At 48.3% G+C, this 16,478-nt stretch overlaps 1 protein-coding gene across 1 annotated transcript in view; it reads right to left on the bottom strand.

Moving 5' to 3' along the window:
- Nucleotides 1-16,478, bottom strand: part of KSR2 (kinase suppressor of ras 2) — a gene marked incomplete at its 3' end in the record, with an annotated part of 188,118 nt that overhangs the window by 157,303 nt on the left and 14,337 nt on the right. Inside the window, exon 2 of the mRNA XM_079956588.1 lies at nt 3,586-3,726. Within this exon, the coding sequence (XP_079812714.1) occupies nt 3,586-3,726 (141 nt within the window). The remainder of the gene's footprint in view (nt 1-3,585; nt 3,727-16,478) is intronic.

Below are 16,478 nucleotides of genomic sequence, written 5' to 3'. Positions count from 1 at the left end.
AGACATCTGAAGGCAACCCTGTTTAGGGAAGCTTTTAATGTTTGATGTATTACAGTATTTTAATCTTTTTTTTTTTTGGAAGCCACCCAGAGTGGCTGGGGAAGCCCAGCCAGATGGGCGGTGTATAAATAAATAATAATAATAATAATAATAATAATAATAATAATAATAATGTGCATGGAAGTTGCCAAACCAATTAACCAACTAGAAGGATTACTGTAAATAGCACCAGTTTTCCTATAACTTGATACTGCTGGATAGTTTGAAGGGTAGAGCATCTGCCTTGCTCACAGAAGTTCCCGTTCAACTCTCAGCATCTTCCGTTAGGGCTAGGAATGTCCCTTGCCCCAAACCCTGGAGAACCGCTGCTGCCAGTTAGAGTTGCCTGTATTGAGCTAGATGGACCAAGGGCCTGGCTAAGGCAGCTTCCTTCGGTCCTATGTCGCTTTTCAGATTTTCCACTGAGAAAGTGGCCCAACATAAAAAGAAAAATCCAATCCTACTTCTCATTTTGCTCCCTTTAATGCTAAAAAAAGGAGGTGTTTTAGTCAGGAGCTGCCAGCTAAGCCTATGCATATGAGCTAGATCAGGGGCGTCCAACTTCCAATTGTCTGTATTAAAAAAACTGGCAGTGATCTACCCATTGTCAGAGTTGTTGAGCTCCTTTTAGGAAGCCAAAGTTGTTTTTCCTAGTGGAAAAAGACTCACAGAGTTGAGCAATGCTGCCCTCTTGTGGACCTGTGGAGACAGTGCACCAAAGAAGTGTGACCGCACTTTTAACTTTTCAGGGTCTGAAATTGGAAGGAGAGTGCGGCTTATATTCAGGAGCGCTTCCTTTTATTTGTCTCTTACCTTAAAAGAGGGATCTGATCAGAGAATATATAAAAGTAATAAAACCGACAATCATTTTGATAAAGTGGATACAGTACTAGTACACTCAAGCACCAGTAATCAATGGCCAGTTGTCATCTGTTGAGCAAGCTTCAAATCATAAGGGGACAGAGAGAAGAAAGGTAATTGGCTTAGTAGGAGAAGAAGTAGAAGAAGAATTTGGATTTGATATCCCGCTTTATCACTACCTGAAGGAGTCTCAAAGCAGCTAACATTCTCCTTTCCCTTCCTCCCCCACAACAAACACTCTGTGAGGTGAGTGGGGCTGAGAGACTTCAGAGAAGTGTGACTGGCCCAAGGTCACCCAGCAGCTGCATGTGGAGGAGCGGGGAAGCGAACCCAGTTCACCAGATTACGAGACTACTGCTCTTAACCACTACACCACACTGGTAGATGCTGCTGCTGCCATAGGTGGGTTCTGCTATTCATATCTCAAAAACTGCTTCCTTGGAGAGTCAGCAGAAATTGTAATTTGGAAAAGAGTCAGGGGTTGCCAACTGACGATATCTTGGCCTCCTTTCGTGCCTTTCAAAAAAAGACCAGCCTGTGGACATCTGCCAATGAAATACGTTATTTGCATGGATTTAAACATGATCATGTACTCATTACTGGAGATCAAACTACTGTTAGAGCAGGCATAGGCAAACTCGGCCCTCCAGATGTTTTGGGGCTACAATTCCCATCATCCCTGACCACTGGTCCTGTTAGCTAGGGATCATGGGAGTTGTTGTCCCAAAACATCTGGAGGGCCGAATTTGCCTATGCCTGTATTAGAGTTATAACTACAAGGCCCCTAGTACAAAATACGGCAATCCTAGAAACGGTTCTTTGTAACTACATACCACATTGTGAATTTTGGCCCTAATGAAGTTTTTATGTTACATAAAGAAAAAGAAGTAGTGAAGTTTAAAAGTCAGCAATGTGATAGACCTGCCAGGCCTTTTTATATGGATGCTTTGGGCTGAATGATGGAATAAGAGTGATGGGATACGGTTGGGGTCCGTGTTCCTACTTCTTCCTTCTATGCTTTGTGGACTGTGTGGACCTGTTTAGCGTTGTGGGAATTTTCCTTAGTTTGTTTTGGAGGAACAGGTAGTGAAGATGTTTCTGATTTTATCTATCTCCATGCGCACCCATTGTTTACCCCCCACATCGCCCTCTCTTTCCCCTCCAACCACATGATGTCTGTTGACAATAGCGTCTCTTAAAGCAACTGTGGAACAGACTCTATGAATCGAAAGGGGAGACGCTAGATGTATTTTTCCTTGTTTATTTGGCTGTTTTGTAACACAATACAATATTTAATACAGTGGTGCCTTGGTTGTCGAACGTAATCCGTTCTGGAAGACCGTTCAACTTCCGAAATGTTCGAAAACCGAGGCGCAAAGGGCAGTCTGCAAAGTCAATGGATAAAATGGCGGGGGACACACTCAGCGGAAGCTGTTTGACTTCCAAGGTGCATTTGAAAACAGAAGCATTTACTTCCGGGCTTTCGGCGTTCGAAAACTGAAAGGTTCAGCTTCTGAGATGTTCGACAACCGAGGTATCACTGTAAAAACTTTTTAAAAAAACAAGAAACGTAAGTGAAGTGAAGGTTTGCAGAGAACCTCAGTTTCTCAGTGTGCTTTCAACTGTCTCTGCTTTAGGTAAAGGTAAAGGGACCCCTGACCATTAGGTCCAGTCGTGACTGACTCTGGGGTTGCAGTGCTCGTCTCGCTTTATTGGCCGAGGGAGCGGGCGTACAGCTTCCGGGTCATGTGGCCAGCATGACTAAGCCGCTTCTGGCGAACCAGAGCAGCGCGCGGAAATGCTGTTTACCTTCCCGCTGGAGTGGTACCTATTTATCTACTTGCACTTTGACGTGCTTTCGAACTGCTAGGTTGGCAGGAGCAGGGACTGAGCAACGGGAGCTCACCCCATCGCAGGGATTCGAACCGCTTACCTTCTGATTGGCAAGTCCTAGGCTCTGTGGTTTAACCCACAGCGCCACCCGCGTCCCCCGCCTGTGCTTTACATCAACTAATTAACTAACTAAACCTACGGTCTGCAAATAATAACATCCTCAAGGTCCCAGGCCTCAGAGAGGTTAGGCTGGCCTCAACTAGAGCCAGGGCCTTCTCGGCTGCGGCTCCAATCTGGTGGAACGCTCTATCACAAGAGACTAGGGCCCTGCGGGACCTGACATCTTTCCGCAGGGCCTGCAAGACAGAGTTGTTCCACCAGGCCTTTGGTCAGGGCGCAGCCTGACTCCCTCCTCTGGCAACGTGCACAGAATTTTGCTTAACCGGTTGCCATTAATTTGATTTGATTTTAATTAATTTTTATAATGAAATATTTTTAGAATGTGTGATTATTTGATTATTTGATTATTGTTAGCCGCCCTGAGCCCGGCTTCGGCTGGGGAGGGCGGGATATAAATAAAATTTATTATTATTATTATTATTATTAAACTAATTAAAACACCTCAGCACTGTGAGCTCACAGCACATGATTCTTCCACTGTGCTTCTTAGCGACTCCAATTTGGTCCCCGTCTTATTGCGCTTTCTCCAAAAAGGAACGATTCGTAGAGCACCATCAAAGGCACACAGAACAGAGGAAGGGGAGAAGGGGGGCTGGAGGGACAAGGAGCTGGAGGAGGGAGGCCTGGGAAGAGGCAGGGGCCATCCCCTCCGAGACCCCGTGCGCAGCTCACCTCCATGACCTCCTTGCGGACGTTGACGATGCGGAACCAGTGCAGGAGCTGTGGGAAGCCCTCGAGCTTGGCATTGCGCTCCTGGAGGGCCACTTTCCTCTTGCACGAGAGCTGGCGGCTGAAGTACTTCACCAGTTTGCTCTGGAAAACAGAAAGGGTTGGGAAGAGACAGGAAGTAGGCAGAGTCAAGGCAGCTGTCTCTCAGGAGATCCCGCCTACCCCCTAGGCATGTTCCCCCCTCCTCTCCCCACCATGCTCCCTTCCGCAGCCTCTAGCAGTTCGCGGCCTGGCCCCCAATGAATCACACCTGTGGGTGTTGCCGCCATTTATTTATTTATTTCAAATGTTTTCGATAAATAAAAGTGGTACACAGGGGTATATTGCAACTGACAGTGGGGGAAGAATCTAGCCACCATGGCTAGTAAGGAGTGGGGGCAGACCCAAAAGTGGTTACGAGGAGAGTCATCAAACTATAGAATTGTAGGGTTGGAAGGACTAGTCCAAGTCCCTGCAATTCGGGAATCTTTTGCCCAATGTGAGACTCGAACCTGTGACCCTGAAATTAAGAGTCAATCATACACCACACACTTATTTTATTTCCCATGGAAACAGAAGCATGTATTTCATTCTTGGTAATTTTGCTCAAGTTTACCACACCACTTTCTTCATAGGCTTCTTTCTTTCTTTCTTTCTTTCTTTCTTTCTTTCTTTCTGTCTTTCCTTTTCTTTTACAAAGATTTTTTAAAAAAATCAAAAATCAAAAAGAACTCAGAAAGCCTAACAGATAAATGCAAATAAGATCCAGGCACAACAGAGTTACAAACCCTGTGTTCCAGCTATTTCAAATCTCAGAGATCCCCTTTCATAATGCAATAATGTATTATCATCATCATCATCATCATCATCATTGCAAAAGGATTTAAGCAGGAAAAACCCAACAACACTTCCTAGTCACTGTCCTTTTTGAAGCAGACTGAAAAAGGTATTTCGTTTTGTTGTTGTTAAGCCAGCCTATTGCACAAAGGCAAAAATTTGCCCTCATCGCTCTAACTCCTTTTGCCTCTGGCCAAGCCCATCACTGGCACGCAGCCTCACAGAGTTGACCAAAACTTACATAAGTTTGTAAGAGGAGCCTGCTGGATCCAGCCAATGGCCCATCTAGTCCAGCATCCTGTTCTCTCAGTGGCCAACTAGATGTCCCAATGGGAAACCCTGCAAACAGGACCCAAACACAAGAACACTCTTCCCTCCTGCCGTTTCCAGCTACGGATATTCAGAGGCATTGCTGCCTCTGACAGTGGAGGTATAGAGCATAGCCTTTTCCTCCAGGCAGACTGGTGACTGGGAGCGGCTACCAAGACCACATAACACCGGTCTTAAAAGACCTACATTGGCTCCCAGTATGTTTCCGAGCACAATTCAAAGTGTTGGTGCTGACCTTTAAAGCCCTAAACTGCCCCTGCCCAGTACACCTGAAGGAGCGTCTCCACCCCCCTCGTTCAGCCCGGACACTGAGGTCCACCTCCGAGGGCCTTCTGGCGGTTCCCTCACTGTGAGAAATGAGGTTAAAGGGAAGCAGGCAGAGGGCCTTCTCGGTAGTGGCACCCGCCCTGTGGAACGCCCTCCCATCAGATGCCAAAGAAATAAACAACTACAGTATCTGACTTTTAGAAGACATCTGAAGGCATCCCTGTTTAGGGAAGCTTTTAATGTTTGATGCATTACTGTATTTTAATATTGTGTTGGAAGCCGCCCAGAGTGGCTGGGAAAACCCAGCCAGATGGGCAGGGTATAAATAATTTATTATTATTATTATTATTATTATTATTAGTCCAATCCCTCATTTAAAGCCATCCAAATAGATGGCCGTCTGTGTCCTGCGGCAGCGAGTTCTACAGTTTAACAACATGCCACATGCATGGATAAGTCCTTTCTTTTATCCGCCCTTAAACCTCCAGCATTTAGCTTGTCCACAGTCCAAGTGCTATGAGAGGGGGAGAAAAACTTCTCTCCATGCTGGGCATCATGAACCCTTCAACGGCATCCCTGCTAAGTTGCAGCTCACCATTCCTGACACAAGGTGGCACTGCGTTATATATCCAGGGGTGTCTGCCTCTTCATCCTTTTTCGTAGCCTTGCTGGTTCTTCCCCTGCAGAGACACCAAAGGGTGTCCCACAGCAGCGCCCCAAAATATAGATAAAACTTTATTTGCATTAGCCAATGGCCATAGGAACAGTAACACATCACAGTATACGCAGAAAAGGAAATTTGATATAAGAGCACAATTTAAAGTCCTGAATCAGCCATCAGTTAGTGGCCCTTATTCTGATTGCTCCTGCTATGAACCTAGCCACCTTTGCAGTTATCTGCTCATTTTGATCTGACAGAAGAAAGGACATTGTGGCAGTGGTTGAGCGCCCTGGGATGGTTAGTACGAGTGGGGTGATGATCTCGTTCCTCAGGTCTTTGTAGAAAGTACAGTGGACGCAGGTGGCGCTGTGGGTTAAAGCCTCAGCGCCTAGGACTTGCCGATCGAAAGGTCGGCGGTTCGAATCCCTGCGGCGGGGTGCACTCCCGCTGCTCGGTCCCAGCGCCTGCCAACCTAGCAGTTCGAAAACACCTCCGGGTGCAAGTAGATAAATAGGGACCGCTTACCAGCGGGAAGGTAAACGGCGTTTCCGTGTGCGGCTCTGGCTCGCCAGAGCAGTGATGTCACGCTGGCCACGTGACCCGGAAGTGTCTCCGGACAGCGCTGGCCCCTGGCCTCTTAAGTGAGATGGGCGCACAACCCCAGAGTCTGTCAAGACTGGCCCGTACTGGCAGGGGTACCTTTACCTTTACAGTGGTACCTCGGGTTAAGTACTTAATTCATTCTGGAGGTCCGTTCTTAACCTGAAACTGTTCTTAACCTGAAGCACCACAGCTAATGGGGCCTCCCGCTGCTGCCGCGCCGCTACTGCGCGATTTGTGTTCCCATCGTGAAGCAAAATTCTTAACCTGAGGTAATATTTCTGGGTTAGCGGAGTCTGTAACCTGAAGCGTATGTAACCTGAAGCGTATGTAACCCGAGGTACCACTGTACAAGACAGGAGGACGTGTACACCCCAAAAGAATAACTGTCAGGTTGTGGGCTGGATATGACTTCACCAGGTGTGTGTTGGCAGATGCTGATTCAGGGATAAGGAACTTTAGGTCTGGGGTGGGGTGGGAGGGTGTGAATGTGGCCCTCCAGTACTCTCTGCTCGGACCTCAGGACTCTTCCCAGGCCACAACTCTCACTGGTGCTGCTCAGAGTCTTTGCCTGGCTGAAATGCGCCCCTTGAACTGTGATAATGCCTCTTGCTTGCCTGGATGGAGGAGGGAGAGAGGTTTTCCTTTGTGAGGTAAATTATCTGTAGAAACCTCTGGTTTCTGTGTGGCTTGAATGTCATCTACGGTACAAAAGGTAAAGGGTTGTGTCTGTTGTTCTGCCAGGCAAACGGAGCACTGCTCTGCCAATCTCTTTTTCTTTTTTTAATATACAGTGGTACCTCAGGTTAAGTACTTAATTCATTCCGGTGGTCCGTTCTTAACCTGAAACTGTTCTTAACCTGAAGCACCACTTTAGCTAATGGGGCCTCCTGCTGCTGCCATGCCACCGGAGCACGATTTCTGTTCTCATCCTGAAGCAAAGTTCTTAACCCGAGGTACTATTTCTACGTTATCGGAGTTTCTAACCTGAAGCGTATGTAACCTGAAGCGCATGTAACCAAGGTACCACTGTATTTTTATTGAGTTTTACATAAAAAAATTAAAATTCAAACAAAACATCCACCTCATTGTTTAGGATTCCCTGAATCCTTCAACTCCCCTCCGCCCTTCCAGGGTTACCATTATCAAAAAAAAAATTCCCATTACTTTCTCTCTCATTTTTTTAACAAAAAATAATTCATTTTTACCATAGTTTTTCGTACATTATAAGCATTACTCAAATACTGCCAAAGTTGTTAGTTGTTTACAGTGTTCTCTTAAATCAGGGGTCAGCATACTTTTTCAGCCATGGGCCAGTCCACTGTCCCTCAGACCTTGTGGGGGGCCGGACTATATTTTGAAAAAAAAAATAATGAACGAATGCCTATGCCCCACAAATCACCCAGAGATGCATTTTAAATAAAAAGAAACATTCTACTCATGTAAAAACACACTGATTCCCGGACCGTCTGCAGGCCGGATTGAGAAGGCGATTGGGCCACATCCGGCCCCCGGGCCTTAGGTTGCCTACCCCTGATCTGAGCTATTTACTTCTGGAAAATTACCCCAGTACTTGGGCCTCATTCCAGTATATATGAAGGAGCGTCTCCACCCCCATCGTTCTGCCTGGACACTGAGGTCCAGCTCCGAGGGCCTTCTGGCGGTTCCCTCACTGCAAGAAGTGAGCAGGGAACCAGGCAGAGGGCCTTCTCGGTAGTGGCGCCCACCCTGTGGAATGCCGTCCCATCAGATATAAACCAACTATCTGACTTTGAGAAGACATCTGAAGGCAGGCTTGTTTTGGGAAGTTTTTAATGTTTGCTCTTTTATTGTATTTTTAATATCCTGTTGGAGGCTGCCCAGAGAGGGCAGGGTATAAATTATGATGATGATGATGATGATGATGATGATGATGATGTACTGCTCCATCAGAGGGCGAAGTCCTGCCACACCACCATCCTCAGAGGATAAGTCTACTGCAGTATTTTCATTTCCCAAACCTTGCTGAAGCCACAGACTGCAAAATCAGGCGGTGCCTCTGTTGCAATCCAGAGATATGGAGCAGACAACACTCCTGGCCTTCAGGCTACATGGAGTTTTTGGTTACCTTCAGCTCCTTGCTTAGACAACATCTCTGGCAGTGGGGTGCCAGCCTGCAGGGCTCTCTGGCAGCTGTCCAGAGTCCTGTTCCCTTCTGCCTTCTGTGTAAGGGAGCTAACCCTTTAGGGAGGAAGGGGTGGGACAGACATCCAGTGTGGCACAGAGTGTTGAACCTGGAAGGACCAGGGTTCAAATCCCCACTCAGCCATGAAGCTGATTGAAGTGACCTTGGGCCAGTCACTGCCTCTCAGCCTACCCTACCTCACAGGGTTGTTGTGAGGATAAAATGAGGAGGAGGGAGGAGAACCACTATGAGCTGCTTGGAGGAAAATTCAGATATAAGGTTATTAAATAAATGAATAAATAAAATGAATGAATAGATAGATAAAAAAACACTGTCCTCAGAGATTCATCCCTGCAGTGTTTTATTTCTTCATTGTATTCTGTTCTCCTGGCATTGCAAGTCATTTTGGCTATGAGTTGGGATGGGAGAGAAATTCAACTCAGTTCACATTTTAAGGCAATCATAACCCTTAATTTGCAATTTGTAAAACAATATGCAAACTGAAACCCACAGCCGTCCTCTGAAATTCACTCTTCTCTGAATTTTGCAAGGCAGTTCTCTAACCAAGTAACTTGTGCAAATATACATATACTAAAATCCGCACACAAATGAACTTTAGTAATAATAATAATAATAATAATAATAATAATAATAATAATAATAACATGGAAAGATGCATTGCGTTAGGAAAATCGTTTTGCAAAAGTGTGTATATCGGGGGAAATTGAATGCAATTGAATGTGTATAGGGAGAAATTCACACTTAAAATGCTTATGAATTTTCATGAGGACTTCGTTTTCAAAAAAAATGCAAACTGGTGTGGAAATGTAGAGAACTTAGGATTGGAAAAATGAGAAACCGAAATAGACAGGTTCTCTGTCCATCCCTTGTTATGGGTTTAAACAAAAAAGGAGGGTATGCAAATATTAAGTATAAGTAAAAGCAGACAAAAGCTCTGCAGCTCTTCATGCAGAATAACAGTGGTGCTCATTTCTCCATCTCTTTTGCCCAGGACAAGCCCAGGCTCTCCTCATTTCAAAAGAGCCACCTGCAAGCTGATACCTGAAGAGAGATTGTGGCTACGAGGCGATAAGAGAAAATATTTATCCTCAGCCCCCTCTCTGTGTCCCTCAAACAGCTTATTCTCCATGGAGATGGCAGGCAAGGGGGAGAAGGGGGGAGCGGTGTGATGAGAGGGGACAATCAGTAGCTGCTCAACTGCCTCAGGACTCCACAACAGGTTTCCTTCAAGAAAATGTGTCAACGCACCCAGGGGTAGCTGGTGCCTCCTGGAATGGTAGGACGGAAGGCAGGGAGCCGAACAGCAGGGGGAGCCAGAGCCAATTAGCCCAGCTAATTCTATTTTTGCCCCCATTCTCCATTCTGTGAGACTGAGGAAGAAGAAGCTGACAACCAGGACCATCCCCTGGGCTGGTTATGAGGAAACCAGGCAGGCTGGTAGGGGCTGGCTGAGTTTCTCCCTTCTTCACAAATAGGAATGGGGGGAGCCTTGCCAACCATTGCTACTGTCATCATCATGATCATCATTTATTATTTATACCCCGCCCATCTAGCTGGGCTTTCCCAGTCACTCTGGGCGGCTCCCAGCAGAATATTAAAACCACGATAGAACATCAAACATTAAAAACTTCCCTAAACAGGGCTGCCTTCAGATGTCTTCTAAAAGTCAGATAGTTGGTTTACAGTAGTACCTCGGATTACAAATGCTTCAGGTTACAGACGCTTCAGGTTACAGACTCCACTAACCCAAAAATAGTACCTCAGGTTAAGAACTTTGCTTCAGGATGAGAACAGAAATCACGCGGCACAGGCGCAGAGGCAGTGGAAGGCCCCATTAGCTAAAGTGGTACCTCAGATTAAGAACAGTTTCAGGTTAAGAACGGACCTCCAGAACTAATTAAGTTCTTAACCCGAAGTACCACTGTATTTCCTTGACATCTGATGGGAGGGTGTTCCACAGGGCGGGCACCACCAACAAGAAGGCCCTCTGTCTGGTTCCCTGTAACCTCACGTCTTGCAGGGAGGGAACCGCCAGAAGGCCCTCGGAGCTGGACCTCAGTGTCCGGGCTGAACAGTGGCAGTGCAGACACTCCTTCAGGTATACTGGGCCGAGGCCCTGAGGCCCTTAGAGATGCCATGGAAGGAATGGTCCAGTCCTTGGCAGCAATGGGAGGAGTTTGGGGAGATGGCACTTGATGACCCCAGGGAAAGTCCCAGTGGGTGGTGGGAGGTGAAACTGGGGCCCCAGGAAGTATCAGAACCTGAAGGGGAGACAGAGTGAGAAGCTGGATCCAAGTAGGGTTGACTGAGAAGAGTTCTGCTCCCATAATATCAGAAAGCTCCAATGAGATGGTAGGAACACAAGAAGAGCAATGACCCATCTATTACGGAATCCTGTTCTCACAGTGGCACACCAGATGCCCAAAGGGGAAACCCGCAATCAGGACCTGGGCATGAGATCACTCTCCCTTCCTGTGGTTTCCAGCAACTGGTATTCAGAAGCATTACTGCCTCCAAGTGTGAAGGGAGAACATAACAATCATGACAGGTAGCCTTCCACAGCCCTCTCCTCCACAAATTCATCTTATCCTCTTTTAAAGCCCTCCAAGTTCATGGCCACCACTGCCCCCTGCGGAAGAAAGTGTGTTGAACCGTTCCAGGTGCTCTGCAAACGCCATCTTGGCAGTCAAGATAACCACAATTAATTGGTTCGCCATGAGCTCATAGATGTTTCTCTTCGTTTGCTTTGATATAGGCTAATTGGCTCCCTTTGATGCTCTCCTTATCTCTGGGCTCGGGGTTGCTGGGCTCTGAGCCCAGAAGGGGGGACTATCTGTAAGATTTGGGTATCTGCCACCTGTGCCCTCCCCTGGACAGATGGGTAGTCCTAGCCAAACTGGTGTTTTCTTCTTTGTGTATAAAGAATGCATGGGTGTTTGCTTGGGTGTGGACAAGCCGTCCCCTTGCTGCGGTGTCTGACCCATTTCAGTAAAGACTAGGAGACCTGGCAGGCTGATTTGCTGTAAGTCTACACCTTTCCTTAATCAAGCACTAGAACTGATCCCTCTAACGTTTTTGGACATCCTTCTTCGGTATTCCTGCACCCAACCAATCCCTTGAGCCCTCCTTTGGGCCTGTGGATCAGGACAGCAATTTCTCACAGATTAACTCTCCGCTGTGTGGAGCCCTTTCATTTATCTGCCCCAAATCATCAGCGGCGCCTCCTCCCTCCCTCCTCCTGGCTTCTCCCTGCCCTGCCTAGAGGAGGAAGGGGGCTGGGCTTTGCTGGTGCCAGCAGCAGCAGCAGCGCTCGAGCGGCCGCCATTTTAAGCAGCCCCTCTCTCTCACCTCTGCTGTGGTTTAAATGTGATATGGCACTACAAACTCTCCAATGGGGGCTGTGCCTTATATATTTTTAGATAGATGATGATGATGATGAAGAAGAAGAAGAAGACAGATCAATGATAGATAGATAGATAGATGATAGATGATAGATTAGATAGATAGATAGATAGATAGATAGATAGATAGATAGATAGATATAGATATGGGGGCACAGGTGGCGCTGTGGTCGAAACCACTGAGCATTTTAGGATTGCCAATCAGAAGGTCGGCGGTTCGAATCCCCGCAGTGGGGTGAGCTCCCATTGCTTTGTCCCAGCTCCTGCCAACATAGCAGTTTGCAAAGGATCCTGGGAAGTATAGTTTGTCATGGATGCTGACAGTTGTTATGATCAGGGGCAGTGGAAGGGGGGCAGTGGGGGTGGTGCGTCCCAGGTGTCATCACTGAGGGGGGTGACATTCAGCACGCCGCATGCCCACAACTCCCAATCCAACACCAAGCCGTCAGGGGAAGGGGCAGAGTTGCACTGCCTTGCCAGCGACCTTCCCCCCTCCCCCCAATTGTTTTGACAGCCCAGGGGAGGTTTGAGAGTCGTGGGCGGGCAGCACGCCATTGCCCCCTGCTCCCGGGCTACTTCTGGGGGGGGGAATCCTCCCCTAAGCTGTCAAAAGAAGAGGGAAGGGAGGAAGGCTGCTGGCAAAGCAGTGTGGCCTGCCATGGGCTGCCCATTCCACCCCCATGGGCGTCTTGCCCCCTGGGACGCTTGCTGTGGTACCCCCCTGGGACACTCGCCTCGCCCCCATGCCCCCCCCCCCCGCGTGCTGGAGCAGCTAGCTCCATCTCTGGTTAGGATGCCCCTGTTCTCCCCAGAGAACTACAGTTCCTGGAGTGGTTTAACAGTCAGTGCCTCTTCCCAAGGAACTCTGGAAATTGTAGTTCTGGGAAGGGGATAGGGGTTTTGTCCAACATCTCTCTGCACCCTGGGAAACTACAGTTCCCAGGATTCTCTGCGGGAAGTCGTGACGGTTTAAAAGTGGGGTGATACTGCTTGAAAAGTATAGTGCAGATGGAACCTTACCATAGGAGAGGAGGGCGAAGCAATTGCACCTTCACTTTCACAGGAAAGGTGGGCTGGAGATGTGTAAACCAATCCATTTTGGTTTCTCTCAGTTTCTCCAGTCGTAAGTGCAGTTCTCCACATCCGTTTGCATTATTATTATTTTTTAAACAAAAAAATTACTCATGAAAATTCGTCAGCGTTTTAGTGGGAAAATGCTCTTCAAAAAAAAGTGCATATTAGGCAAAGTGTCACAGAAACATTTTCAATAAAACACTGAGGAATTTTCATGAGGAACTTTTTAAATAAATATTCCAACATGGATAAAAACATAAGAAACCATTTTTGAAAACTTCCCTATATAGGGCTCCCTCCAGATGACTTCTAAAGATTGTATAGTTACATATCACCTTGGCTCGGGGGCCACATAACTCCATACCCTCCAATATTTATCTGATGAAAATAGGGATGTCCTACCAGACCCTCCAACATTTCTCTGATGAAAATAGGGATGCACTAAGGACATTCCAGGATCAAATCATGAAACCGGGACAGCTTCTGTAAAACCAGGATTGCCTCCGGAAAATAGGGGCAACGTGAGCACATTGAATTGTGCCCAGAAACAAACTGACAACCAGCACAGCTGTTAGGAAGCAGGGGGTTACATGAGATCTACTGTAAATGGATTAAGTAAAGGTAAAAGGACCCCTGACCATTAGGTCCAGTCGTGGCCGACTCTGGGGTTGCGGCGCTCGTCTCGCTTTATTGGCCGAGGGAGCCGGCGTACAGCTTCCGGGTCATGTGGCCAGCATGACTAAGCCACTTCTGGTGAACCAGGGCAGCCCACAGAAGTGCCGTTTACCTTCCTGCCTGAGCAGTACCTATTTATCTACTTGCACTTCGATGTGCTTTTGAACTGCTAGGTTGGCAGGAGCAGGGACTGAGCAACAGGAGCTTACCCCGTCGCAGGGATTCGAACTGCCGACCTTCTGATCGGCAAGTCCACCCAGTAATCCGCATGCTGCCTTTTGGACCAAGAGCACCTCCATGTAGAGCGCATTGCAGTCATCCAATCCAGAACTCAGCATGAAGCACGGAGGACAGTGGCCAAGTCACCTCTGTCCAAGAGGGGTCATAGCTGGTGAACCAGCCGGAAAAGTAAACAATTACTGGGTCACTGCCCCTGTACCTCCTTTTCCTACAACTGCTGGAAAAACTAACATGTACTCAGGAGGCAAGCACCACCCCTGTTTCCATGCTAGCCTGTGTGGACAGCAAGCCCCAGGCACAGAAGAGCCAGCGTGGTGTAGTGGTAACAATGTCAGACTAAGACCCGGGAGGCCAGGGTTCGAATCCTGATTCGGTCATAAATCTCAGTGGATGACCGTGGGGGCCAGCTGCAGCCTAACCTCCCTCACAGGGTTGTTGTGCAAAGCGGGCAGAGCTACTTGGCAACGAAATAGATGAGTAAACATACCCTGCTGAGCTTCAGAGGACCACACTGTGTCAATTCGCTGAAGCAAGAGGTGGTAAGGATGGCATTAAACCTGGTCGCCAGGGAGAGGGACGACAGCTGCACCTCTCTCCCAGTGCCTAGCGCCAGCTAATCGACGGAGCTGCAACTGACGTCAGCCAAGGCTGGAAACTGCTCCCTCGGCCTGCCCTGCTGGGAGATTAAGATCTCGCTAAAACAAAGGAGAAACGCAGGTGGAGAGAAAAATAATAATAATAGTGATAAATTAGAGGCACGGAGCCAGCCGCTCGAGGTGGAGTACAATCGCCCGCCCGTCCCCCACCAGCAGGTCAACCAGCGATTCCGTCAGAGGAGGAGCAGAAATCCAACCCACCTTGGAGAGCTCCCTTGGCAAAGGGAGGCTGCGCTTGAAAGTTTAATGAACGCATATTTCCAACATTAGGTGAGAGCCCGACTATAGTGACAGATGATCCCCAGGACTGTGCCAGGCTCCCAAAAGGACAGCTGGTTGTGCGTCGGAGGGCAGACAAAAGGGAGATGCCATTTTAACAGGAGCAAGGTCTCTCTTTCGGAGGGGAGGAAGGCGGTCAAACTTGTTTCACCCAAGTACAGTGGTACCTCGGGTTACATACGCTTCAGGTTACAGACTCCACTAACCCAGAAATAGTACCTTGGGTTAAGAACTTTGCTTCAGGATGAGAACAGAAATCGGGCTCTGGCAGCGCAGCGGCAGCAGGAGGCCCCATTAGCTAAAGTGGTGCTTCAGGTTAAGAACAGTTTCAGGTTAAGAACAGACCTCCGGAACGAATTAAGTACTTAACCCGAGGTTCCACTGTAGTCAGAACCCTTCTTCTGGATCATAGGAAGCTGTCGAGTCAGAGCACAGGCCTATCTAAGCTAGTGCTGTCTACACTGACTGGCAGCAGCTCTCCAGGGTTTCAGAGAGGGTCGTCTGCCAATGCTAGCTGGAAATGCTAGAGATCAAACCTGGGACTTTCAGATCATAGAAGGGACTCTGAGGATCATCTAGTCCAACCCCCTGCAATGCAGGAATAGGCAGCTGTCCCACACGGGGATCGAACCTGCAAGCTTCGCATTATCAGCGCCACGCTCTAACCAACTGAGCTAGATGCTCTAACCACTGCACTGCAGCCCTTCCCTTACAGCACACGAACAGAGAAAGCTGCCTTGCATCGAGTCAGGCCCAAGGTCCATCTGGTTTAGTACCGTCTACACTGACTGGCGGGACGTGGGTGGAGCTGTGGGTTAAACCACAGAGCCTAGGGCTTGCCGATCAGAAGGTTGGCGGTTCGAATCCCCGCGACGGAGTGAACTCCCGTTGCTCGGTCCCTGCTCCTGCCAACCTAGCAGTTCGAAAGCATGCCAAAGTGCAAGTAGATAAATAGGGGTCCAGCAGGAAGTAGGGCTCCAGCAGGAAGGTAAATGGTGTTTCTGTGCACTGCTCTGGTTCACCAGAAGCGGCTTAGTCATGCTGGCCACATGACCCGGAAGCTGTACACCAGCTCCCTCGGCCAAGAAAGCGAGATGAGCGCCGCAACTCCAGAGTCGGCCACGACTGGACCTAATGGTCAGGGGTCCCTTTACCTTTACCTTACACTGACTGGCAGCAGCTCTACAGCGTTTCAGGCAGTCCTAGATGGAGGGGTTGAATCTGGGGACTTCTGCATGCAAAGCAAGCACTAAGCATCTTGAATGAAAGCAAGGGGTGTGCCCACCAGACACATTCATCGGTGTGCCTCTATCTAAGGAAGATTCCTATGTTCCGATGAACATAGCAACCTCCCCATCAATGCTGAGCTGGACAAACGTATTGGCAAGGCAGCTATGGCAATGGCTCACCTCTCCAAAAAGATATGGGGCAATGTGGTGCTAACGGCCTACACTGGCTCCCAGGACGTTTCCGAGCACAATTCAAAGTGTTGGTGCTGACCTTTAAAGCCCTAAACGGCCTCAGTCCAGTATACCTGAAGGAGCGTCTCCACCCCCATCGTTCTGCCTGGACACGGAGGTCCAGCGCCAAGGGCCTTCTGGCGGTTCCCTCGCTTCAAGAAGCCAAGTTACAGGGAACCAGGCAGAGGGCCT

The sequence above is a fragment of the Podarcis cretensis genome (genome assembly GCF_951804945.1).
Source record: "Podarcis cretensis genome assembly, chromosome: 16".
NCBI lineage: Eukaryota > Metazoa > Chordata > Lepidosauria > Squamata > Lacertidae > Podarcis > Podarcis cretensis.
Note: the sequence above shows the minus strand (reverse complement) of the source record. Positions and strands in the feature narration are given on the sequence as shown.